The sequence below is a fragment of the Ictidomys tridecemlineatus genome, chromosome 4 (genome assembly GCF_052094955.1).
Source record: "Ictidomys tridecemlineatus isolate mIctTri1 chromosome 4, mIctTri1.hap1, whole genome shotgun sequence".
NCBI classification, from domain to species: domain Eukaryota; kingdom Metazoa; phylum Chordata; class Mammalia; order Rodentia; family Sciuridae; genus Ictidomys; species Ictidomys tridecemlineatus.
The window spans coordinates 49980344-50006459 of NC_135480.1; the positions used below are offsets into that span (position 1 = coordinate 49980344).

General features: G+C 49.6%; 1 protein-coding gene across 16 annotated transcripts in view; it reads right to left on the bottom strand.

The window, feature by feature from the left end:
• The window catches only part of Mical2 (microtubule associated monooxygenase, calponin and LIM domain containing 2), a 220611-nt gene that overhangs the window by 106265 nt on the left and 88230 nt on the right, over window positions 1–26116 (bottom strand). For all 16 annotated transcript variants that reach the window (XR_005733629.2, XM_078046477.1, XM_040284734.2 and 13 more), the window contains 12 exons: window positions 23584–23791; window positions 21153–21269; window positions 19588–19689; window positions 16729–16884; window positions 13300–13400; window positions 8634–8891; window positions 7256–7371; window positions 6316–6442; window positions 5567–5657; window positions 4384–4531; window positions 3177–3376; window positions 2712–2818 (listed from right to left, as the gene is read on the bottom strand). Coding sequence is in view for 15 of the 16 variants with exons in the window: in XM_078046477.1 (XP_077902603.1) it covers window positions 2712–2818; window positions 3177–3376; window positions 4384–4531; window positions 5567–5657; window positions 6316–6442; window positions 7256–7371; window positions 8634–8891; window positions 13300–13400; window positions 16729–16884; window positions 19588–19689; window positions 21153–21269; window positions 23584–23791 (1731 nt within the window). In the remaining variant the exon portion in view is untranslated. The remainder of the gene's footprint in view (window positions 1–2711; window positions 2819–3176; window positions 3377–4383; window positions 4532–5566; window positions 5658–6315; window positions 6443–7255; window positions 7372–8633; window positions 8892–13299; window positions 13401–16728; window positions 16885–19587; window positions 19690–21152; window positions 21270–23583; window positions 23792–26116) is intronic.

Genomic DNA, 26116 nt, shown 5'->3' on the forward strand with positions numbered 1-26116 from the left:
CTATTCCACTAAGGCATGTGCTCTGCATGTCTAACTACACCAACAGCTTGGAGCACCGACTCACAGACGCAGATGCACGTGTGGATTTCAGAGTGTGCACGTGTGCTGACATAGCTCTGCCTGTTCAGGATCATTCTGGGGTAGACTCAGCATCTTCTCTTGTGGCAAATGTTAAGGCCAAAGATCAATGTAAACAGGTTCCCCTACCAGAAATGTATCCAGATACACGAAGACAACACCTGGTAGGACAGGGAGAAGGTGCTTCTTCAGTGTGTGGAAAACATGTTAGGGTGTTTCAGTGGTGACCCAGGCACAGTGTGACCTGGGAGACTTGCCAATCCACCCAGTCACCTAGTTAGCAGTCTACTGATCTGAGAGGGAACAGATAAAGCCCAGGCCAGCACTTACTTCAATAGCCAAATTTCTCAACTATCCAAAAAGTGGGGCAAGTTTCAGACATTAAATGTGGCCGTGGGATCAGACATGTGGGGCTTGACCCTTCTCAAGCTGGGCAGCCAAAGGACACACCCTGCAGGTGGACACAGTCCTCAATGAGCCAGGGCTGGGCTGGGCAGAGCCCCCCTGCTTCCCCAGGGATTCCGAGCAGAGTCAGAAGGAGGTGGAATGAGGTTCCAACAGCCATCCAGGGCTTGGCTGGTTGCCTTGTGACCACCCCCAACCCCTGAGCCAGCGCCAGGCCGGCTGTTCAATTGTGTCACTCTGCAAACAAAGGTGTGGTGACTGAAAGGTTTGAGAGTTTTCAGGAAGATCACCCTGGCTTGCTGGGAACAGAGCGGCCTGAAGCAGAGGTCCTTGGGCTGAGTGGATTTTCAGAGCGGGGCACTGTGCTGGCTCAGTGGGACACATGGGGGTGGGGGTGGCAGCACAGCACTCACAGAGAGCTGTGAGTCAGGGCAGCGCAGGCAGTGGGCAGAGAGCAGCTGGTGCAGCTCATCATCCCCCCCCCCTCCGGAATCCTCAATGCCTCAATCCTCCCTTCAGCAGCCCTGGCCTCACTGGCCTGTCCTTCCCCAGAGCCAGGGGCAGAGCATGAAGCCTCCTGCTCCTCAGGTCATCCAAAATAGTTACTGCAGCATTCCAGGGAGCAGGAGACAGGTCTCAGTGGGAAAGTGACCACTACTCACATAACAGAGAAAGAAAGGCTGGGCAGCCCCACTGTACCCTGGGCACGGGCTGGCAGGAGGAGGCAGATGGACCTGGAGAGCAGGGAGACATGTGGAGGCCTGCATCCTGCTAGAGAGATGGTGAGCTCTGGGCGCGGAGCTTTCAACCGCACTGCCCCAGCACCCCTGCCCCAGCCAGGGGCCTCCCTCTGGCCCATTCCCCATGGCTCATCTCTTTCCACAGCCATCCCATAAACTTCACAATCCAGTCCTAGTCCTCTGACATATGCCTTTTGCCCCAACACGTCCAGATTCTGTCGCCTGCCCTCTGTCCTCACATTGCCTGGCTTCTCTGTCCAGACACTGTCTTCTGGGGCCTCTTTTGTAGAAACAGTCTCCTCCCTGGGCTTCCTGACCCCTTTCCCAGTCCCTTAAATACTCTTGCTCCCGGAGGTTCTAACCTTGGTCTTGGACTTCTCCTGAACTCCCCAGCTGGACTCTAAGGTCAAGCATCACATCACTTCTGCATGCCCTACCACTGGATACATGATAAATGTCTCTTAATGAATGAGCTAATGAGTGGCAAAGGACACGTGGCACAGGGGCAAAGCAATGAAGTACAGCTAAGCAGTGTGTGACCTTTGTCAGGGCACCGGACCTTATTTGTATCTGTAAAATGAGCACATTAAGCAAGAAAACTTGTATTCTGTCTCCCATGGAGATGCTATCGTTCAATTAACATGGCAACTGCCCATTAGGTCTGTGGTTCTCAGACTGTATACCAAGGCACCTGTGACACCACAGTGAACTCACAGAGGAGCCACAGGATATTTTAAATTTTCTAGAGAAACACGATGATACCTGTCAGACCTCTTGTAAAATACTCTGATTTACCTGGACTCACCATATAAGCAGAACTATTAGAATTTCTTTTGAAAGACTAAAAACTACCCACGGTGGTAGGCATCTAGTAGAGTTGAATGTTTGTTGAATGGATGAACAAAATAAAATGAACGGAAATGTCGTGTACCTGTAGCATCCCTGCCGCACTTCTACCATCAGGTCCCTGATGGACAAAGTGAGAAATCACCTCACTTCCACCCCTAGAAGATGCCCGAGTCATTAATCTGGTTTACTTTAAAAAATATTCACCAAAGCCTGGCAGAGCAGTGCACACCTGTAATCTCAGGAACTGAGGCAGGCGGATCACAAGTTCCAAGCCAGCCTGGGCAACTTAGGGAGACCTTGTCTCAAACTAAGAAAAAGGCTAGGGATGTAGCTCAGTGGTAGAGCACCCCTAGGTTCCATGCCACCACTGTCCAAAGCAAACAAAACAAAACTCTTCACCAACATGTCCTCTCTGCTGCCCACCAACCCCCTCCTGTAACTACTAAGTCCATGAAACGGGTTGGCAGGAAGAACTTCCAGAAACACTCTCTTATCCAACTGAGTTTTATGCACATCTTCTGTGAGTGCTTAATCGGCACAATTTGTTAGCACAAATAGACCAAGGGCCTGAAATTCTCCATCCTCTTAACCTCACCCATGTGCCATGAGAAATAAAATAAAAACCAGGCCAGAACTTACCCGTGGAGTCCTCTTCCTTGGAAATGTGAGGTTGAGATAGTTATTCGAAATGGAGCATTTGGTCAAGCTGAGGTCTGTATTTTCTCCATAGTTTTTGCGCCAAGATTCTGTTGGGAAATACAAGCAAAACTGAGATTTGGAGCCTGGGCCCAGGAGGTAATATAACCAGGGGGTGTGGTCATATCAAGGTCCTCTAAAAGAGTTACCTCACCCTGGACTAAAGTCTGAGAAGGGGGCTGTTGTGGTTCCTATCGTGACCTCCCATAATGGAAATGGTGCCTATTATGCAGATTCCCTGATACACACAGAGTCCCCAAACTGAGGTCGCCCCTGCTGGCCTCAGAGTCAAAGGGAAGGCAGCAGGCAGCTCTGGAGCAGAAGACAGAAGTGTTAGGAGAAGGCAGACTTGGGCTCCAGGGTAGAGGTGGCCCAAGGGGCTGGGCCACATCCCGTGCAGGTGCTTACCCATGGGCCTCAGCGGGGAGCCCTGGAAGAGCTCATAGAACTTGGAAAGGTACATGACCATGCTCAGCTTGTCTGGCTCCTGGGCTGATGCCATCTCTTTTCCGGTGGTCACTGGAGGGATCCCAAATTCACGTTCGGCCACGTCAAATGCCAGCTGGTTGTTGTCTACAGCGTCATCTTCATTCAGAGAGTCAAAATTGCTGGAGAATCATTACAAGGTGAAGAAGTTCAGGGAGAGGTGAGAAGATGTCTAACCTGTGAGGAGCACTGTGGGCTGACGCTCTGCCAGGTTCCAGAGACCCCAGCCCGCGTCCCAGAGCCCCAACCACCACTCCAGACCTGAAGAGGCTGGCCCCACCCTTCTCAGTCTGGGAGGAACCAAATCAGACAGGCGCCATGATCATGCATTGAGCCTGAGCTGCTACCCTAAGAAAATGGGAAATTAATGAGCTACTTATGATCATTTCCCTTCTGTTTCTACTTTTTAATTAAAAAAGCATTTAGGGTTTTTTTTTTTTTTTTTTTAGAAACCAAGTTATATACACCACATAAATTAAAAAGTGGGATTCCCATTTCCCCCTCATGGCAATCTTTATTCCTAAAGGTGTGGATCAATGCTATTCGGTAATTTCCATCAGCCTCTTCAGATGGATTTGCATGGGTTGTGAGGCTATTCTGCTGTCAATATAAACATGTCCTGCTTTGGATATCACAAAGTGTTTCCGCAATGTAATCTTGTCTTCCCAATGACTTTGCCATCATTCTGCCCTTATAGACGAGAAATCTAGAGCTCCCAGAAACAAAGTGGCTGCCCATCTACACTCTGCTAATGGATCTGGGTGTCCAGCACACGTCTTTTGACTGTAAGCCCCTCATACTGGTGCCCAGATTTAGGTCTTGCCCTACTTCTTCTCTTGGGGATAGAGCTCTGATTGTTCACATTGCCAGTGTGTGCCAACTGGGATGAGGGCAGGGGGAGAAGGCAATCATTGAGCCTGAGCCAATTTTTGTCCTTATGTATTAGGGTCACAGATCAAACCCATTACCGATGAAACAGTCCATGCAAAGGGAAAAATCACAAGTTTAAGGAAAAAACTCAAATAGAAAACATGCAGAGAACTATTGATCCAGGTGTGGGGTGTCTGCATTCAGCCAAGCCACCTTAGTGTCCCTCCTCTCCATGGTCCAGCTTGAGCCCCAGACTCACATCAGATCTGGCCGGAATCGGTGGATGATGGCACACAGGGCCAGGCCACTGCGCCAGGATGTGGTCAGGTTGGTGACATTGACGTGCCGGTAACCCTCGGTTTGCTGCTGGCACCAGGTTAAGAGCTTGCTGGGCCGGATGTCTGACTCTGCAGGGAGGGGAGCACAGGCAGTGAGACCTGGGGTGACCTCAGGAGCTTGCACCAGGGCTAGGAAGCAGGAAGAGCTGCAGAAAGGGAAGGGGCTGGATGTGGGTGCAATTCCCCGTGGGCTGCTGCTTGGGGGCCTGATCAAGAGGATAGCTGGAGGGCAAGATCCTGGGACAGGAAGTTGTTTCCCAGTAAAGTCCCTAAGGCCCACTGTTGCCAGGTCCCAGACTGGCGGCTGGAATGCAGATCCTGTCAACAACACAGTCATCTTCTAGGGGATGATGACGTGGTGCTACAATAGAGGGAGATGCGTGGGGGTGTGGGAACATGTGAGGGGGTGGGCCCCGTGGTGGCCCAGCAAGGAGAACTCTGCAAAGAAAGGGTCCAGGGATATGCATTTGAGCTGGGTCCTGGAGAATGTCTAGGAATTCATCGGACAGAAGAAGTCATTTTAAGAAAACGGGACCCTGTCATGGCAAAGAACCTGGAAAACCCTGCTGTATTTGTGGAACAGTAAAAGAGTTTATTAGAGTCAACAGTCTATTGGCAGCAGGGCGCAGGGTCTGTGGAGGGCTGGGTTTGCCTAGTGAAGGAGAGGCAGCAAGGCTGGACAGGCAGAGGCCGCCGAGTGTCTCTAGGCAGGAGGGACCTGAGGGAAGCTGGATGCTGGGGAAGCTCCTCACTGAATCACCCTTCCCCTGGCATTAAGCACCTGCCCCTGCACTGTGTCAGGCCCGGGAAGATCAGAACTATGAAGCGCTTGACACTTAGGGAGATAAGACCCCACGCTGGAACTGAGGGAAGAAAAATAAATGAAATGATCCCCCAGGCCATCTTCCTGTGCTAAGGGTTCCATGCCCATGAACCCTAACTCTCCAATGGTCCTGCCCCTCCTGCTCTTGGTCCACCTGATGAAGAAGCTGCCCAAGGTCTCACAAGCACAGGTGACAGAGGCACAGTTTGTCACCATAGACACTGAGCAGGTCTCCTCCTCCCCCCAAAGCCCATCCTGGTGACCTGGTCAGGGCTGCTTACCCCGCCTGGAGAGGCTGATGGACCTCCTCACTGAGTCCGCTCTCTTGAGAGGGTAGCTGTCCAGCTCCTTGGTGATGTACAGATGCTTCACCTATGAGCAAAAGAGGCGGCACGCTTGCCCACCATCTCCCCCAAGTCCCCATCTCGGGGCCTCTGCACACAGCCCAGCCCTGCTCACTTCCTGCCCACCCTTGCTTCCCTCCATTGATGAATGGCAGGATTTTTAGCAAGGGAACCCAGGCCACCTGAGTCCTAGACAGGGACCTCAGTTATCTCCCAAATGGTGGGGGGTAGGTGAACATGGCTAATTGGCTGATTTAAAAAATCCACACCATTCTTAGTCCTATTGACTGAAAAGGTTGGGGGTTGTGTGGCTCTGAATCAATGGGGGAACAGTGGACTCCAGAATCCCGGGTGGTGAGGAAGAGAAGATATTTGGCCTGGTAGATGATTTGAGAAAATCATGATCAGTATTGCATGTGCACAGTGACAAATTAACACATGTAAATATATGCACATACATGAATAAATTTGCATACACACAGTACATTTTTCCAGTTCTCTTCTGTGGGTTTGAAAAAAAATGCTGTCTATATTGCTCTCCTGTGTCTCCGTGGGGAGAAGAACTGGTTCCACCCTTGGGCCAAGAGGCCTTATTGGCCTCAGTCCCAGGAATGTGCTAAGATTTTTATGAGACCCTCTCCTCCCTTCCCCAGACTGACCCAGACGGGGACCAGGAATGGACTTACCTGATGGGGCCTGACACAGTGGGAGTTGAGGTTTGGGTACCGAGTCCCTGGGTCCAATGTGTACTGCTCAAAGTTCTTGTTGATGTTCTCTGGGGTGGTTTGAGGTAATAGCCGGTACAGACTTTCTCTGAAGACAGGCAGAACCCAGAGGTCAGGGATCACTCTGGCCCCCTCAGGCACTTGTCCCCACCTTCTCCCACCTCTCCCATCCCCCTCTCCCAGGGCTTCCAGATGAGAGTGTGTAACTCTTCCCTGAAATGCCTGGCACTCCCAGTTTTGAGATCTGCCACATAGGAGGGCCAAAGGGGCCAAGAGGAAGGGATGTGTGGGTGGCAGGAATGCTGGCCTCCTCCCTGAGAAGGCTGGGACTCAGGGCTGGATGCACAGCGACCTGTGGTTTAGCTGTGACCACCACTTAGCCCTGCTGCCTGCGGTGGTGGCCTGTTCCCCAAGGCCACAGACGTCCACACCCAAGACCACCAGCAGCCTGTCTTCCTGCCAGCCCTGCCTTCTCCCAGTTCACCAGCTGTCACAGCCACGTGGCCAGCACCAGGGTCTGGGAGGAAGCCCAATATCTCAGCCGTGGGAGAGGGAGGTCAGAGAACCCCAACACTGTTCTGGAAGATGCCCTGTAAGTAAATCTCTCTGGGTGTTGGGTGAATGAGCAACGTCAGAGAGCCCCAAGTTTATGGTTGCCCTAGATGAAGGTTTTTCTTTGGCATCCAGGACCTAAGACCTTGGCCACCAGGAAAAGTCACTGAAGGAGGTAGATGATGATGGATAAAGTGTCCTTGGGGACCTTGATGATTAAATCAGGCCACACATGGGAAGGCAAATGAACACGAGACGGAGTTCCCAGGTACAGCCAATCTTGCTCCGTCTCCTGCCTGATCCTCTGACCCCCTGACCCCCCTGCTAGGAGTTCTGCTCTAAACCTCACCTTTCTGCCAGCAGCTCCAGGGGAGGGGTGCCCTGGTCCCAGCTCTTCACCATCCATGCTGTGTCAAAGGCTGCCAGGAAGCCACGGGCGCAGCCTGTGCCCATGGGCCAAAATGGCTGCAAGAGAACACATGCAAGATTCCGGTTGACTCTCACGACTGCCAGCTTCCATCCCACTGTCAGCCTGAGAAAGGCAATGGTGGGACAGTGAGAGACAGAGCAGCAGCCCTGCTGACTGTACAAGGCCGCCCTAATTACAGAGAGCGGTAGCGCAAACTCAACTGCAAAGGGCGCTAGGACATGAGCCAGCAAAACTGCTCAAGGGCTCGGGGAGAAGGACACGTCATGGAAGGGCTGCACGTACGCAGTGAGTCTGATCATGATCCCTCTGGAAACAGTGTGGACAAAACTCAGGGGCTGATGGAGGAAGAGCCCATCTGATTTGGGTGTAGCACAGAGCACGGCAGGAAGGAAGGCTGGGAGAGACATTGGGACGGTGGGTGTTGGATGCTCAAATACAGAGCCAAGGAGAGTGTCCACGCACAATGGTGAGTGAGGACCAGTTCAGCCAAGCTGAGCCCAGCGCACTTGTCATGAGCACCTAAAGCATGGTTCCGACTCTGACTCTGTACCTGGGATCAACACATAAACGTGGTTTGATCCGTGCTTACATGAAGATAAAATTTGATCCCTTCTGAAAACATCCATTCAAGCTAAGGATTCTGATACTGGCAGGTTTGAGCAGGGAAGTCATGGCTGGGAAACCACACTGGGGCTCCCAGGCTTCTCTTGCACCCTAAAAAGATCTCCACATTGAAAGGTCACAAAGGGCCACCCACATGAGTGAGGAGTCTTTGCCTGGCTCACGATACACATGCTCTGAGGACAGCCCAATGGTCCAGACCAGGCTGCCTAATTTTGTACTTCAACAAAGAAGTCAGCCTAGCTGGGCGTGGTGGTGCATGCCTTTAATCCCAGCAGCTTGGGAGGCTGAGGCAGGAGGATCATGAGTTCAAGGCCAGCCTCAGCAATTTAGTGAGGCCCTAAGCAACTTAGTGAGACCCTGTGTCTAAATAAAATATAAAAGGGCTGGGGATGTGGCTCTGTGGTTACTGCCCTTGGGTTCAATTCCCAGAACCAAAAAAAAAAAAAAAAAAATCTGGAGATGGGAGAGAAAGTGCTCCCACCCACATGTAGGCAGGAGGGTTCTTTGGGATTCAGTGAAAGGGCAGGCCTGGGGCCAGGTGGCCCTGGCAGAGTCCTGACACTGGCTGAGCCTGTCCTTCCCAAAGCTGTGCAACAGCAGATGCTACCAGCTGGAGTTAAATGCAGGGATCTGTCTCTTTGCAGGAATGAGGGGCTCCACACACAAGCGTTACCTCGAGCAAGCTGTCACCCACGAGGGCCACCAGCAGCTGGTGCGACTGACGTTCACGCACCAAGGCTGCATTCTCGGATGCGTACATGGAGGTGAAGTCGAACATGGCCACATCGGGCTGCCCATAGTGGTTCATGGCAAAGTCTAAGGACGGCAGCTGGTAGTTGGTGGCAAAGTCTGCAGCTTCCCTGGCGTAGGAGAGCAGGTTTTCCTGGTTCACGTTCTCAGCACACAGCAGCATCTCTGTGTCGATGTAGTCCTAGGGAAGACCAGAACAGTGCAGCAGCCTGCCCCTCTGCAGGGTAGGAGTCACATCCTCTCTAGGCAAAAGGACTTGGCCTAGGCCTACACAGTGAGGCTAATCAAAACAGAAATAGACAACCAGGGCCGAGGGAATAGGGAGGAAGCCAATCAGCCAGCTGTGAGGGTTAACACGGTTGTGATTAAGCATCAAATTTGGCTTGGAGCTTCCTGGCATCCAAGGCAAAAGGGAAATGTGATATGTTACAGGGCTTTCCTTATCAGAAAGAAGGAAGCATAGCTATTTCTCGGGGGAGGTCATTTTTTCCTGGCACTAAATTCTAAAAGATCTGTCTCACGTAGGAATTTTGACAGCCAGCACCGAGAGTTGTATGTAATGAGCAGTGTACTTGATAATGGTCTTACAGCAAATAAGAAACACATTCCTCATGACTGGTTCTTGCGATAACTTCTAACACAATTAAAAGACAAAGGAGCAAGTCAGTAAGTGTGATTTAATAGTGGACTCCGCTAAGCTAATGTGATCCAGATACGTTGCATTGAGTAGTCAAAAAAGACAGCGGGGGTGGGGTGGGGGGGTGCTCAGCATAACACTCAAACTTTCTTTCCAGAATCAGATACTCCTTTCCTGAGAGGCTGAGGGCTGCTCATGGCTTGGCTTTGCTCTTAGGGTGTTCATTATTCTACTTCCCTGCGTGGGGTGGAGCACCCTGAGCTTAGAGGACGAGGAGGTCCAACCATCCTGGTGGTGCACCACAGGACGTCAGAGAAGGAAGAAAGCAGTGTAGACCAGACCCAGAGACTAATCTGCCCATCAGGTGGCAAACTAAAAGGCCACGTTCCAAAGATGACACAGAAAACATGGCCGGGCATGGTGGAACACACCTGTAATCCCAGTGGCTTGGGAGGCTGAGGCAGGAGGATTACAAGTTCAAAGCCAGCCTCAGCAACTTAGTGAGGCCCTAAGCAACTCAGAGACCCTCTCTCTAAGTAAAATATAAAAAAAAGCTCTAGAGGTATGGCTCAATGGTTAAGTGCCCCTGGGTTCAATCCTGAGTACCGGCCCCCACCCTGCAAAAAAAAAGGAAAAAGAAAAAAAAAATCTCATATGCCTCATAGGGTGAAGAAGTGGCCCATAGGATGGACACAGGCTTTGCAGTCAGCAAGGGCAATGGGACAAATTTCACCTCTGTGTTCATTAACTATATTGGGCAAGTCGTTTAACTTGGTGCTGAGCCTCTGTTTTCTCATTCTAAAATGGGAGTAATGGAATCTACCACACGGAGCCACATGAAGACTGAATGAGACTAAGTATGTGAAATCTCCAGGTATGTGAGAAGTGGATGGAAATGGATGGGAATGCCTGTCCCCAGTAATTCATGGGGACACGAAAAGTGGCATGTGGTGAGGTACAACCTCTACCTGCCCAAGGTGCTGGCACAAGCTTTTGCAGGTCCCAAGAGGCTCAGCCTCACCTGCACCCACAGTGACCTCCTGTCTTCGTTTTCAGAAGAGCCATCATTTCAAACACCTTGTTGAACTTCTAATATGTCCACACTCATACCCCACCATTCCCCAATTGCTTCTAGCACTGGTCCGAGAGTCCTTTGTCGGTCCTGGTGTTGAGATGGAGTTGCAGTTAGTTGGGTGTTTTTTGTTTTTTTTTTTGACACCTATTCCTGGTCCCATGCTCACTGGCCTCCCTGGAGGGAGTGATGATGAGATGCAGGAGGATGGCATGGAGGGGGCACACGCACACTTCCCCTCAGAACATGCCCGGGCCCCCTCAGGGGGACCATGAGCTACACGTGGTGCCACACTACAGTGAAGATACTGCCTGGTGCAGACCCCAAGCAGGAATGTGGGGACGTGACAGAGGGTGCAGACCTGGGCTTGGACCTGAATCAGAGCCCCCACTGCCTGATGCTGCTGAGGGGAGTCCTGGGCAAGGGAGTTGGAGGCAGAACCCTCAAGAGGAGGTAAGAACAAGGACAATAGGAAAATCAGGGCAGAAGGGCAGGGAACAGGATTTTAGATGAAGTGGGCAGGCCTGGGGTGGTTGTTCTAAAATACAGTAAAAGTGGGGCAGGAGGACACATTTGGGCCTGATTTTCCATGGCCTGTAGGAAAGACTGAAGGGAGACTGGATGCTAAATTAGAGAGATGGGACAGTGGGGGAGGGAAGCCACAAAAATGAGTGAAGGGTGAGGCATCCAATAGGAAGCAGAGTTGCCCCATTGCTGAGCTGGATGGAAGAGAAGGGGGGAAGGCCCACCCAAACCTTCACAGGAGGCAGGGTGCAGCACAGAGACAGCCCAGATGGGGACCCATGCCACACTGTAGTGAGAATTGCCTGTGGTGACCACAGCCTGAGTGGGCATGGGCCAGGGAAGAGGGGCCCGGGGAGGCTCTGGGATGGGTGTACTCCTTGGGGTAAGAGAAAGCTCAACACAGCTGGGAGCCCAGAGGCAGGGTTTCTAGAGGAGAAATTTTACTCTCCCTTTAAGAACCATGAAGGGAAGCCCAGGGATCAGCTGGAATAGACAGGGACCCAGGTAAGGGAGATCTCTTGTCCAGAGGGCAGTCAGTCATTCAACAGACACTTATGCAGCACCTGGGGCACCTGTAGGACAATGCTGACCTACATAGGGAGAGGATAATGAGGAGGACTTGTCCCTTCTCTGGGGGCAAGAGAAGAATGCCAACGTGAGCGGCTGGGTAGGTGGGCCACACTCACGCCGTAGAGTTGGCCAGACACCGGAAACTCAGGCCAGAGCTCCCAATCCCAAGCAGAGTCCTGTTCTCCCAGGTCCAGCCTATGGCCTCCGATTTCTAGATGTGAGTTTGTGCTGTGGCCCTTGAGGCCCTTGGCACCATCTCAGGAGGTTGAGGAGTCCTCGGGGGGAGGAGAGGCCTTGGAGAGGTCATCACAGGCCTGGGATCCACTCCCAGCTCCCCAAAGCCACCGTGCAAGCAGAGCAGATCATACTCTGGAACCTGCACCATGAAACAGAGCCCAAGATGGGAACATGGAAGGGCTGTGATGACTGCCAAGGAATCTAGCCACCTTGAGCAACATGTCATTGCCTGGACACATGCCCTGGGATGACCTGAAGGTGACCTTAGCATCCCAGGAGTGTGGGGCACTCGGACAGTGAAACGCAATACCCCAGTCACACTCCGGCAAAGGTGCCTACTGCACCTGCACCCCACACGCTGGCCCTGCCCTGCACTGCTTCTGACAGCCAGTGCCAGACACTCAGGGGGCAACCTCAGGAGGGCCAGCTGTAGGGCAGCAGAACGACCCCTAGAACGACCCCTGGGCAATGGACACCAGCTGTTGAAGCCCAGCGCTCGCACCTCTGAGGGTGTGCTCAGCCAGCCTCACCCGGCAGCCCCCATCTGCAGCCTCCATCCACAACCCAGGCTCTCAGCAAAGGCCTGAGCCAATGTGGAGGAGACCCAGGGGAGGGCTGGGTTACAAATGCCACCCGGCCGGCTGCCAGCACAGGCTGGCGAGAAGAGAGGCACATTCTTCTCTGACAAGCAGCAATGAATAGTCACCATGCTGCTTGGGCTGTAGGCCAGCATCGGGGAGCAGGCTGACCTGGGGCTGCACGATGCTTATCTTGAGCATGCAGTGGTGGCGGTGCAGGTGAGAACAGGGGCTCTGGGAAGGCTAAAACCTGACCAGAGGAGCTACAAGTCCAGGGCCCACCACTCCATATGCCTCTTCCCTCCAACCTTGTTCCTTGAAGATGCAAAGCCACAAAGCAGAAGCCAGGAAGCCAGCAGGACAAAAAAAGTGGGTGTCCAAACAAGTTTGAGAAGTTATGGAGGGAATCTGCAAACCCATCACATGCCAGGCGCTCCATGTGTGTGCGTATGTATGTGTACACGTATGAATGTATACATTGAAACACACACACACTCCACTCAAGAACCCTTTCCGATAGAAATCATTCCTATTTTGTAGACAGGATGACTGAGTTTCAGAAAATAAAAAATGAACAGTTGATTATGAGTTAGTATGTGGCAAATAGTGAGCTTTCCCCCGTTCCACAACAAGGGGACACAGCATGAAATTTTCAAGTGAAAGCATCTCTGTGTTCTACCAGGACAATCAGCCCCCATCTGTCTCCATGTGACCTTCTAGTGAAGACTTGGCTGATCCACACTAACACCAGCACACAGCTCTGCAGAAGCCTCTCTCCAGGCCTGGGCATGGCTCCTTTACCCAGCACTCATACAAGGAGAAGGGCGAGGAATGGGGGAAGTGGGAGGCCCCTTCTGTCTCCTCCCTGTGCTCAGTTCCTGGCAGGAGAATGTCTTCTCCCACACCTGCTGGTGCTGCCAGCCCAGGTCACAAAGGGAAAGGCAGGTGAGAAATGAGCCAAGGTACATACATTAATGATGACACCTTTGTCCAGCAGGCTCTGCTTCTTGGCAGTCATGACAAAATAGTGGGTGCTGTCCTTGTAGTAAACAATGTTCTCAAGATCGATCCCTGAAAAGAGAAGTGTTCAGACCCAGGTTACTTCCCCAAAGCCGGCTGAGTGCCGGGAACTGTGTTTTGCCTCATTGCAGGTCTCATTATTATTATTATTATTTTTTATGTAAACAAGAAAATTTATTTTCATACCATTCTAAGGCTATAAGTCCAAGATCCTAGACTTAAGAGATCTCAGGGTTGGTTTCTACTGATACCCATCCTTAATTTGCCATGGCCACCAAGGATGGCCTTTACCCTGTGCAGGTGTATTTTTTAATTGATTTTATTATTTTTTTAAATACACGACACAGTGGAATGGATTACAATCCTTATTACACATATAGAGCACAATTTTTTTTTGCATCTCTGGATATAAAGTATGTTCACAGCAATTTATGGCAGGGCTCATTATTTATCTGCAGAATCTTCGTGCAAGACTGAGTTTAAGACACAAGGCTGAGAAGATAAGAGAGAACCCAAAGTTACCTGAGTTTTACAGCTAGCATTTATAATCACAGAAGGACATTGTTGTTGTTGTTGTTTTAATTCACAATATGCACACGGGTTGTGAGCCAGTATTTCTAGGGTGGAGCTGAGTAAGATGTTACAGAAACTGGTGGACCTGGCCATGGAAGCTAAACAGCAATGATTTGAATCCGAGCCTGTATGGCTCTGAGCACTATCCACTGTGCCCTCCATGTGGCCAGAGCTGTGGAAATTCTCCTCAGGCTACACTAAGGGATGCTCCTACCATTTCCTTCCTTGTAAGTGAAAACCCAGGTGTGGCAGTAGGAACAACTCAGATTAGAGGCCTGGTGTATATTTTTTTTGCACTTTGGGTTTCTGCAAAAACCACATTGAGAAATGAGAGCTTAGTCAGTTGTTCTCAAAGTGTGGTCCCTAAAAACACAGTTTATCAGCAGATTATCCATGACCTACTGCATCAGAAACTCTGGGGATTGGGCCAGCACCCAGGGTTTTAACAAGCTGTCGGGGTGATTCTGATGCATACTTGAGTGGGAGAACCACTGCACTAGTTTATTTAAAGGGAGAGGAAGGAACAGACACCTGGAGACCCATCAGCATGCCACACAAGGGAGTTGGGCTGGGCAACTGCAGGGACCTTTGCTACAGTGCAGTAGGGAACAGCCATGAATGCAGAGGACCCCCAAAAGAACCAGAGGAAGTGTCCCTGTCACTGTGTGAGGGCACTTTGTGAAACAACGGCCCAAGGCGAGAACCTCAGCAAAGTTTAAAGGAAGCACATTGAAACATTCAATGTCCCGTCAGAATTTATTACTTGGTGGTTTAAATATCTGTTTTCTTGGCTTTGAGGGAAAGGAAGTGTTGGAGAATTGTTAAATAACCCAAAAGGATGCAAATGCTGGAAGGAAATATTAAAACTCAATAAAGTTATGCAACGGTGGGGAAACTCAAAGAGTCACTGGATGCATTTCATTGTGAACAGTGAAAGGCAGTCTGGTTCCAAAATTAATCTCATTCCTAGAAAATAAGTTTAAAGATAGATTCAACAGAAACAGTCTTATCTGCAACAGTAAATCGTGAAAGGTTTAAATCAGAGGTCAGCAAATATTTTTCAAAGGGCCCAATGGTAAACATTTTTGACTGTGTGATCCATATGGTCCCTGTTGTAAGAACTCATGGAACAGGCACGGTTGTGTTGTCACCAACTTTTACTTAGGGACATCAAAACTTAAATTTCATGTAATTTTCATGCATCAAAAAATAGTATACTTGTGATTTTTTTTCTTTAGCAACTTTCAAAATACAAAGTCGTTCTTTGCTCAAAGACAATATAAAAACATGTGGCCAGCCATGGTTTGCTAATCTGGGGCTTAAAAGCAGTGACACCTCCTTGGTGAGATGTTCCACTGCCCTCAAAACTGACCGTCAGGAGGACTATGTTGAAAATGTGACATTGAATGAGAAATATGGGCGATATCTTAAATGTGACTCTGAGTGAGAAAAGCAGAAAAGCAGTGAAGGTGCTGTACCGGGGGTCAAAAAGCACATGGTTTACCTCCAGCAGAAGATAGTATTTAACATTGTTATCACACTGCCTTTTGAAGGGAAAATACACATTGTTAGTCAACTTAAAAAAAAAGCAAGATGTGGCTCAAGCGGTAGCGTGCTTGCCTGGCATGCACGCAGCGCTGGGTTCGATCCTCAGCACCACATACAAAAAAAGGTGTTGTGTCTGCTAAAAGCTAAAGAAAATAGATAAATATTAAAAAATTCTCTCTCTCTCTCTCTCTCTCTCTCTCTCTCTCTCTCTCTCAAAAAAAAAAAAAAAGAAAGAAAGAAAGCTGGATGTGGTAGCACACACCTGTAACCTCAGTGACTCAGGAGGCTGAGGCAGGAGGACCTGCAAGTTCAAAAACAGCCTCAGCAACTTAGTGAGGCCCCAAGTAATTTAGCAAGTCCCTGTCTGAAGAAAAAAAAAAAAATATATATATATATATATATATATATATGAATGACTGGGGATGTGGCTCAGTGGCTAAGCATCCCTGGGTTCAATCCCTAGTACTTACCACCCGCCCCCAAAAAAAGAAAAAATCTGGAATTTATTTAATTGGGAACAGGTGGTTCATCCCTTGCTTTCCCCTCACTTTGTTTTCTCCACCATCCTTACGGCTGCCCGACCTGTCACTTTATCTGTTTATTGATTATCTCCCTCCATAGCACGAATATAGGTCCTGGGAGGGAGGGATTTGGTCTCCTTCATTGGTCTAACTCAGGCCCCAAAGCAGTATCTGGCACGTAGCGGCCACTGAGTGAGTGAATCAGCGCCTCTGTTCTCCAGGCCCGTGGCTGGATGTCAAATGCTGCCAGTGAGTGGCATCCCTGGACATCCCTTGGAGTGTGACAGCTGGCGTGCAGCACATGTGCTTCTTTAGGTACTACCTGCAGGTTCCTGGCTCCCAGAGCACCCCTGAGTCTCACACTGGCCCGGGTGCAGCGCTGACCATCTTGCATTAGGGCATTTTATGTGGATCCTTGATGGTCTATGTCGGGGTGGGGGAGGATCATGCCGACTTTGACCTTGCTCTACAATACGGAGCACTGGCACACTGCAGGCACTCGGTAAATGTCGACAGAGTTAGTGCTTTGTTATCCATTTTCAGGTAAAACATCCAGAATGTTCCATCAAGAACCCCTTGAAGGAACGCTGCCCACTTATTACCATAAGGAGAAATCTCTGCTTTCACACTCTCAGTTTGAGTCTCCCAGTCCCTGGAGCCCGTGAAGCCACCGTGCCCCTCTAGATACCCTAGAAAATATGGACAAGAGCTAGCTGGGACAGAGGAGAAGGTCTCACCTGTTTCTTCTTTCAGGTCCTGAAAAAATTTCTGGTTGAAGATGAAGGCCACGCCGCTGATCTCTTCCACCTTGGCCTCCGCTGTGCTGTTTCTGTTTATGAAGTTGGCAGTGATGGCAATAGCCAGCTTCCCCCGGAACTCCTTTCTCCTGAACCCTGGGAGGGGAAGGAGACAGCGGAGTCAGTCTTCTGGGTTGGGCACGAACACTGAAAACCATCACGGAGAGAGTCCTCCTCAGTGCCCATGGGCCAGCGAAACCAGGCCTCTAGGCCTCTGGAGGACAGGAGCCCGCAGAAATGGCAGGTTTGCTCCCAAGAGGAAACAACATGTCATGAGAGGCTTGCAAAGTCAGTGGGACTCTGTCCTTCCCTAAACCAACACCTTAGGCTTGGCAATGGCCCAAATGATCTTCCCCAGCAGGGAACTATTCCCAGAGCTCACCCTTCTACAGAAGAGCCCCCTACTCCAATATGATTGACGTTCTCATAGACAGGGGAAAGAAGGACACACAGGTGCCCAGGGGGAGACAGACCATCCTGTGAAGATAAAGATCATAACCCAAGGGATACCAAGACTGCAGCAAACACCAGCAGCCAGGAGAGGGGCAGGGGACCCATTCTTCCCACAGCCCTCAAAAGGAATTAACCCTGAGGGCAACTTGGTTGTGGACTTCCAGCCTCCAGAACTAGGTCAGTTTGTGGCACTTCCTTAGAGCAGCCGTGGGAAACTAATATACTAATTCCCGGTGACAGGCACTTAGTACACATCCAATAAATATATTATGAACACAAATTAACTTAGTACTCTAATTCCTTATGGTTCTTCTTAAATTTTTATTTCTTGTTTAAATTGACACAAGATAATTGTGCATGCTTATGGCATACAATGTGATACTTGATACATATATATGTAATAAGCAATAATCAAATCAGGGTAATTAGCTCATCTCCTCAAACCTTCATTATTTCTTTAGGCGGAGGCCATTCAACATTCACTCTTGTAGCTCTCTTGAAATGTATAGTACATTGACTGTGTAGGACTACATAGGACTACATCCTTAGGGGTCTTGGTTCTCAATGGTTTACAGGAAAACTTGTGTTGAAAGGTGGTAATGTGGGATCACAGCAGGTGGTGTGGAACCTTCTCCTCCTCTTCCTTTTCTGTCTAGTTTTCCTGTAGTCCTGAATCCTCCCACTCCCACCCCAGATAGGCTGCTTAGCTGCTTGATTCCAGGGCCCAGTAGCTATGGTTTGAATGTGTCCCCTGCATTCCTGTGTTGGAAGCTGAATCCCCCCATTTATATGTCACAGTAGCTGGAGAGGGGCCTTAGGGAAGCGATTGTGTCAAAAGGCTCTGCCTTCAAGATTGGATTCATTTGTGCAAGAATTTGTGCATTGACAGGCCATCCTGGGAGCTCTCTTGGTCAGCTGGTTCTGTCTTGCCATGGGATGCCCCCTGTCATGTTAGGATGTGGCACGAGAGCCCTTGCCAGACTCTGGTGCCAGGCTCTTGGTCTTTCAGCTTCCAGAATCATGAGCTAAATAAACCTCTATGTTTAATAAATTTCCCAGACTCATATATTCTATAATAGCACCAGAAAACAGACTAAGACCCTAGTCACACAGACACAGACCTGCCCCAGCATCACCTTGGGAATTCCCTGCACATCCTCTCACCATGTACTCCGGCCTCATGCTGGTGCCCAACCCTCTGCCCAAAATTCCTCTGACAGAAACCTTGGGTTTCTACTTGGAACCTCTCCTTCAAGTTGTTCCTCATTAGACCTTTGTCAAAGTTACAGGAAACATAGGAAATCCAGAGTACCACATCCAGATTGGGAGCTAGAATTGCCTAAGATGTCCTGTCAGATATTGGGTAGTGACTGTGAGGGAACAGAAGTGACATCAGAAGGTGGCGGTGGTGGTCAAGATCACCCAGGGAAGGGCCTGAACCAGAAGGACTAGACATTCTGAAATATGTGTCCTGTGCTCAGGGGGTGCCCTCCCCATCAGACACTGGCAACTTGTGGCCCTCAAGGGGGGCAAGCTCAAAAAGCAGTGTTGTCCCTAGTCTAAGAGATGCCATGGGGGGCCGTATTCGTTATGACCTGTGGTTTTCAATCAGTACTGCTACTATAAATCAGGACACCCAGTAGCCTAATTGATTCGGGGTCTGGGATGGACGTGACTGCTGCATCTCCTACTATTAGGGTTTCTCTCTCACCCAAACTGGATCTCACCCCAGGAAAGCACACTGTACATCCAACTCTAGGACCCAGCGAAGAACGGTTTTGTACGGTGACAGTTTGGCAGACCTTATCTAACTACCCAGCAGTGGGTGTGCTTAAGTGTTGTGGAAAGAGGAGGGGGAGACTCTTTCTCTACCTCCTTCCGTTAGCAGAGCACTTGAATGTGAACAAACACCATTAACCGCATGAAGTGTTTGTCCCAGATGAAGTACTTATTAAAGTGCTCGGCACCCTGGCTTGCACATCAGGAGGTGCTCAATAAATGCAAGTTGATTTTTCCCACAGCACTTAACCTTTATAACGCATTTTTACATATCAGTGAGTCTGGGAATCGCAGAATAATCGCAGAATAGGTGAGTCTCCAATCCTCAGCACAGTGCTCTGAATGGGTTCTGCTACCCTCAGTTTAGAGCTGGGAAAACCAAGGTCCAGAGAGCATGAAATGGTTGCCCTCTCACTCCCAGCCTCTTGGAGCCCTGCCCACCTACCTCAGGCAGGATGGGACACCTGCCCTCTGAGAAGCTCCCCCAGCTTTGGCACCTGCCATTCACCCACTGTCTCCAATCCCTCCCACTCTCCCCACCCCCATCCCAAGAGGAAGAGCCTTCACCTTCCAGGGTGTTCCTACGGCCATCAGCACCAATGATGACGTCAAATTCGAACTCCGACAGGGCGTGGTCTGCAGGCAGGAATTCTGCCCGCCAGCCAATTTCTGCAGGACACAAAGGGGAGATGAGCGACAGGGAGCAGTGGGAGGAAGGTGATGACAGCTCTGTGTGTTGGCCATGAGAAATGGACCATGCTGCCCAGGCAGAGCCTTCAGGGGAAGGGACAAGGCAGCCCACGGTCACGTTCTACTTGGCATCTGCTGGCTTTAGTGTCAGTGCAGCCCGGGACAAAGTAAACCAGCAACGCAGCTCCATGCCTAGTTTCACTGGCCTTCACTGGAAGTTTATCCCAAATGATTCCCAAACTAGTCCCCCGTGCACAGTATTTTTCTCACTAGATTCTGCTGTGTTCTCTTCACATTCCCTCACATTACTCAGTACCTTCTTAATGCTCAACGGACCCAAAAGAATGAGAACAAAAACAATTTGCATTTCTACTTCATGCTCAAAATGTTCTGTTGTGGAGTTCGCTGCCTTGGGAAAAAAAAACATTTTCAGGGACAGCCTGTGTGTCTAGTAGAGATGCCAGTCAGGAGCACACATCCCTGAGTGCCAGGTAATAAATAGTGTCCCGCTAGAAAAGCCAACAAAGGGCCCCCTTAAATTCTCACAAATGCTGGGCAGAGGGAAGGAGAAACGAGGTATACCCCAAGCAGGAAACTGGAGGTTTCCAACAGCACCTGGCTCAGAACTCTTAGCCCCTCCTGGGCAGTAGAAGATGTTGACAGTAAGAAAGATGCAGAGGCTTCATGAACAACCTCTCTGACCTCAGTGAGTCTAAGGGATCTGAACTTAAATAAGCATACTAAAAGGAGCAAGAGAAATGTTACTAAATAGGGTATATCTATATGGGTGAATTTAATGGCTTATAAGTTAAACCTCAATATGATTAAAAATATTATTGATGGCGGCTGGAGTATGGCTGAGCAGTAGAATGTGTGAAGCACTGGGTTCAATCCTCAGCACCACATAAAAGTAAATTTAAAAAAAAAAGGTGCTGTGTCCATGTATAACTAAAAAAATTGACTGAGAAATACACTGAACCTTTATCTCATAGTTGTTCTAGAAGCCTCACTTTCTGTACTAGATTTTGAAATACCTTGTGGGTCCAACAGGTGCATCCACACACCTACGTGTGAACTCTCATGCATAACTTGGTGTGAACTCTCATGCATAACTTGGAGTGCATGTGAATGAACTTCACCAACCACCAAATCTATGTCTTCTTTCTTGCTATCGACTGGACTCAATTTGTCAAAATAGCATCTCCTAAGGACAAGGCCACCAAATTATAGGTTTGATGGCTTAATAATAATCCTACCCTCCTCCTCCCTGGAGGGTAGGAGCAATAGCGATGGTCAAAAAAGGTAAACTATCCCTGGCTGGAAGTGTGCCAGACAGCTCTCAATAAAAATAACTCTCACAGAAGCACCCTCTGACAGCTGCAAGTGTCGCTTCTGGTTTGCAATATCTGACTTGGAGACGGAAAAGGAAAACTGCACTGTACTTTGATTTTCCTGATCTTCAGGAGGCTCCAGAACCTTCACGAACTCCACGTTCACATGGATTTCAACTCCCAGCATCAGGGCCACCTTGAATAGGATGAGCTGCAGTTGACGAATACCTGTGAGGAAGACAGAGGCGGAGAAGAACCGTCATTAGCACCTCCTGTGTGCAGAACACTGCACAATCACTGCTCAGGGATCAGGGTGTGGCAATACACCCACCATGATCATCCCCGAGCACTGATTTTGGCGACAGACACTCTGTATTTTACAGCAGCCCTTTAGTACAATCATTATTCTCATTTTTATCTATGAGAAACTGAGGTTAAGTGACTTGCTTGAGGTCACACAGGAGCAGAACTAGAAGGTGGGCCTGGATCTGTCAGGATTCAAAGTTCCTGCTCTAGCGCTGGGTGACGTCCTAGGGAGCGGGGTTCGTCTCTCCTGCCTCCTTCCTGAGCTGGGCTCTGGGCTTGGTAAGGTAAAGATGGAAAGAGGAGCCCACAGAGAGCGAAGAGCAACCAGGGAGGACAGTGATCCAGCGGCTCATGGTGGGGAGGCTGTGCCCCAGCTCTTTGCCCTCCAAGGGTAAGTAAGGGTCAGGTTCTCCACTTCCTGTTTACTCTCAAAATTCTCCCAATGAGTAGAACCTCATTTCCCTATTTTGACTCCCACCATTCTGTTCAGATGGGCATCCCTCCAGGTATTCTTCCACAGAGTGAGCAGTTCTAAACTCTCCACGGGCCTCTCTGTATGTCACAGGTTGAGCTCATTTAATATTTGCTGAGCATCTACCATGCGTCAGGTGCCAGGCTCAGCATGGGAGGTGGGGACACACTCTCTCATGGGGGAAACACAGGTAAGAAGAATGGAGCTGGGCACGGTGGTTGTAGGGGGTGGTGGTGGAGAACAGGGCCTGAGCTGGGGTCCTGGAAGCTAAGAGAGGTGGAACCAAGAATATCAAATCTCACAGGAGGTCAGGGAAGTTGGGGGCAGGAGGCTTCTGCAGACTTGGGTGGTGGGGAGAGATCGGGCTGTCATGGGGGAAGGTGGGAATGAAGGGTGCAAGAGCCCACACCTCCTCTTTCCAGAATGGACATTCTGAGGTCAAGATGGTCCTGGGGCACACACAGAGGCCTGGAGGCTCAGTGAGACATGAGGAGCAGGAAGGCCTGTGGGAGGAGCAGGTAAAAGGAGGGGAGGGAGCCAAGGCGGGGTTGCGGTCTGAGAGGAGATATCCAGGTCTACCTCTGACTGCAGGTGCAAGCAAGGAACAGGTGAGCAGGCAGGAGGAGGCACAGGGGCTAGAGCAGGGTGTGGCATCAGTGGCCGCTCTTCCCCAGAGTGCAGGAGAGGGACCCTCTGCTAAGAGCAAGAGGCTGGGGTGAGGGTGGGAACCACCTCAGTGGGAAGTGGAGGAGGTTGCCAACACAGGACCTGCCAAGAACTGCTGAGCAAGGCCAAGCACAGGATTCAGCTGGGGCTGGAGACAGCAGGGATGGTCCGAACAGAAGCCAGTCGGTGGGCTAGGAAAAGCCCCAACCACCTCTGGCCACAAAACTCCTTCAGGGGAGGCCTGGCCTCTCCTCACAGGGCCAAGGTTCCTGGTCTCTCTCTGGTTCCAGCACACAGTAGATGCTCAATAAATTTCCCCTGCCAGTCTTCACAGGGACCAGAGCTCCCCTCCACAGAAATGGTTCTGAATGTTTCACTCTCATTCCCAGAGCCTTTCTGGCACTTCTTTCCAAGGTCTAGGGGTGAGATAGAGCCTGTGGGTGAGGGCAGGAGGGGCTCCCTGCTGGGAAGCCCAGTCCACAGCCCCGGGGCCCACCAAGCCTGCTGGGCTGTGCTGCTTCCCAGGAGGGCCTGATAAGAAGTGGTGTTCAGTGTCCTTGCTCTACGTGGGTAATGGACACCACACATTCTTCCAAGGGTGGGGCAGAACATCCTGACCGCTGACGCTGCAGCTTTCTGGGCAAATCCAAATTTCTTTCCACTGGACTATCGGAATTTTCACATCCCAAAGAGGGAATAAACTCTGAGGCCACTGCTGGCGAACTCTCCTGTGTCCAAACAGATCACGCCCTGTGTGGCGGATATTTCCCTCTCGTCATTCTCACCCGAACTCTGCTCCCCTTCCCCACACCCATCCCCACAGAAAGCAGGGGAAAGTCAGGGAAGGCAGCTCTGGAGTCCCAAATCTGGGGACCGTGGCTGCCTCTTTCTCACTGTACATGCTGGACGCAAAGCGTTTCCTGAATACCTACTATGTGTCAGCATAGTAGGTCCAAAGCAGGCCTACACCAAATACACCAGTTGGAAGCATGGATCCTCCAGTGATTTCCCAGAGGGAACTATCTGGGCCTTCTAGATGCAGAGACAAACCCAGGGAGGATCTTGACCTTCCTGGAGCACCACCCATAGTCTACTCACTGATGTGGTCGATGGAGCCGGCGCAGAACTTCCCGTAGAACTTCTTGGCTCCCAGGCCCCTTAGGTCGTGGATGGTGAAAGGCCAGAGGTGCAGCACATTGTTCCGGGAGAAGGTGTCCCTCTTCTCCACCACGACCACTTTGGCTCCCAGGTAGGCAAGCTCGATGGCAGTGCGCAAGCCACATGGTCCTCCCCCAACGATGAGACACTGCAGAGTAGAGGAGAGATGCCGGGTGACCTCTTGCATCTCGTCAGTGGTGTAACTGAGGAGCAAGCCCCAACCCACCTAAGCCAGCCTGCGAGGCACGTGCACACCGACCAGGGCAGACCATTCCTCCATCCAGTGCACATGACCTGTGGGCCGACAGTGCACCAGTCACTGAGCAAGCCCTGTGGGGACGCAGAGGTACAGAGACTTGGGGAGAAGGCACAGCAAGATGTGCATGAGGTTTAGAGTGAAACTGAAACCAAGTTCAAATCCCAGATCTGGCATTTGGCCCTTGGGTTTCCTTATCTGTAAAGTGGGTCTGCAAAGAGTCATTTTTCCTTTCGGGGTTATCGTCAATAAGATAACTTTATTTTATTTTATTTTTTCAATTCTAATCAGTTATACATGACAGCAGAATGCTCTTTGATTTACTGTACACAAATGGAGCCCAATTTTTCACTACAAAAAAGAAAACTTTTTAAAAGTATAAAGTACATCTTTGTGATTTTGAATTAAGCAATAGTTTATTTGATATAACACCAAGGTCACAAGCAACAGAAGAAAAAAATTGATACTTTGTCAAAATTTAAAACTTTGGTGCTTCTAAGGATACTGTCAAAAAAATGAAAAGACATCCCTCCAGGTGAGAGAAACTATGTGTCAATTATATATATCTGATGAGAGACTTGTATCCAAAATATGCAAAGAATTTTTACAATTCAACAACAAAAATACAAACAGCCTAATTAAAGAGGAGACAAGGAATTTGGATAGATATTTCTCCAAAGAACACGTACAAATGGTTGGTAAGTACATGAAAAGATGCCCAATACCATTAGCCACCAGGGGAATGTGAACCAAAGCCACAATGAGATGTCGCTTCATACTCCATACTAAGATGGCGATAATAAAAAAAAGAGAATAAAGTATTCGTGAGGAAATGGAGAGATTTGAATCCTCATTCATCACTGAAAGGAATGCAAATGCTGATGTGAATAGTCAAATTTAGGGTGACCATGTGGGCCGGCAATTCAACCCCTATGTATGTACCCAAGAGAAATGAAAACACATGTCCACACGAAAACCAGAGCATGGATGATCATGGCAGCATTGGTCACAAGAGCCCCAAAGTGGAACAATGCAAATGTCCATTAGTTGATGAATTTACAAAAGGTGATGTGTCCTTACAATAGAATATTATTCAGCTTTCAAAAGGAATAGGTTTGAATGCCTAATGAATCTCAAAACACTGGGCTTAAGTAAAAGAAATTTGAGGCAAATGGGTGTGTACTATATATTTCTACTTCTACAAAATATCCAGAATAGGCAAATCCACAGAGACAGAGAGCAGATCTGTGGTTGCCGGGGCTGACTGCTACTGGATGCAGAGCTTCTTCTTAAAATGTCTGCACAACTTTGTGAATATAAGAAAACCACTGGCTTGTATAGTTTAATTGGGTGAATGTTTATGTCTTGATAAAAAATTGCATGAGAAAAAAGCCTACGGTAGAGAGCCCGGCACATACTGATGTAAATGTTGCTATTGCTGAAATCTAGTCCCTGTATTCTAGGAAATCTCAGGCCAGAGGTAAATTCAGACTTGGAAATAAATAACTGGAACCTCATGGGGTTAGTTTGGGAGCCCAGAAAGGGAAAAGCTCATCCTGCCTAGTTTTTTTGGAAATGACTTCACAGAGAAGGCTCTTTAAGAGTTTTTATTGCAGCCTCCATATGTCGAATTCTTACTACGTGTCAGATATTTCAAGTGCCTGAGCTTTCATCCTCATGACAACTCTAAGGACCTGTTATTGCTCACAGGAAGGAACTATTACTAGGCCCATTTCACAGATGGGGAAAGCAAGGCACAACACAGCTAGGTGACTGGTCCAGGGTTTCACAGATTGAAAGGAACAGCACCAGGATTTGAACCCGGGTTGTCTCATTCCAGAGCCCATATGCTGTCCTGCTTCTAGCTTGCCAGGAATAATAATTAGAGGAACATTTCAGCCAAGGGACAGACTGTTCTAAGAGAAAGAGAAGTTCAGGGTGGGAGGAGAGAAGGAAAGGAGATTAAAAAAAAAAAAAAGAGGAGAGTTAGTCTGGAGCCAGACGCTGAAGATTTAAATCCCAAGGGAAGGAGTATGGCCTTGGTCCTGTGGGGACCAGGGCCACATGGGCAAAGATGGCAAATAGGGCTCTGTGCAAATCCCACACTAGGTCCTCGAAAGACACTGTGTGTTAATATGTCTTCTCCAGGGAAGAAGCCTGTTAGGACAGAAGGGAAGATATGTGACCACCTGGAGAGCTGTATGGGGCTAAAGTCCT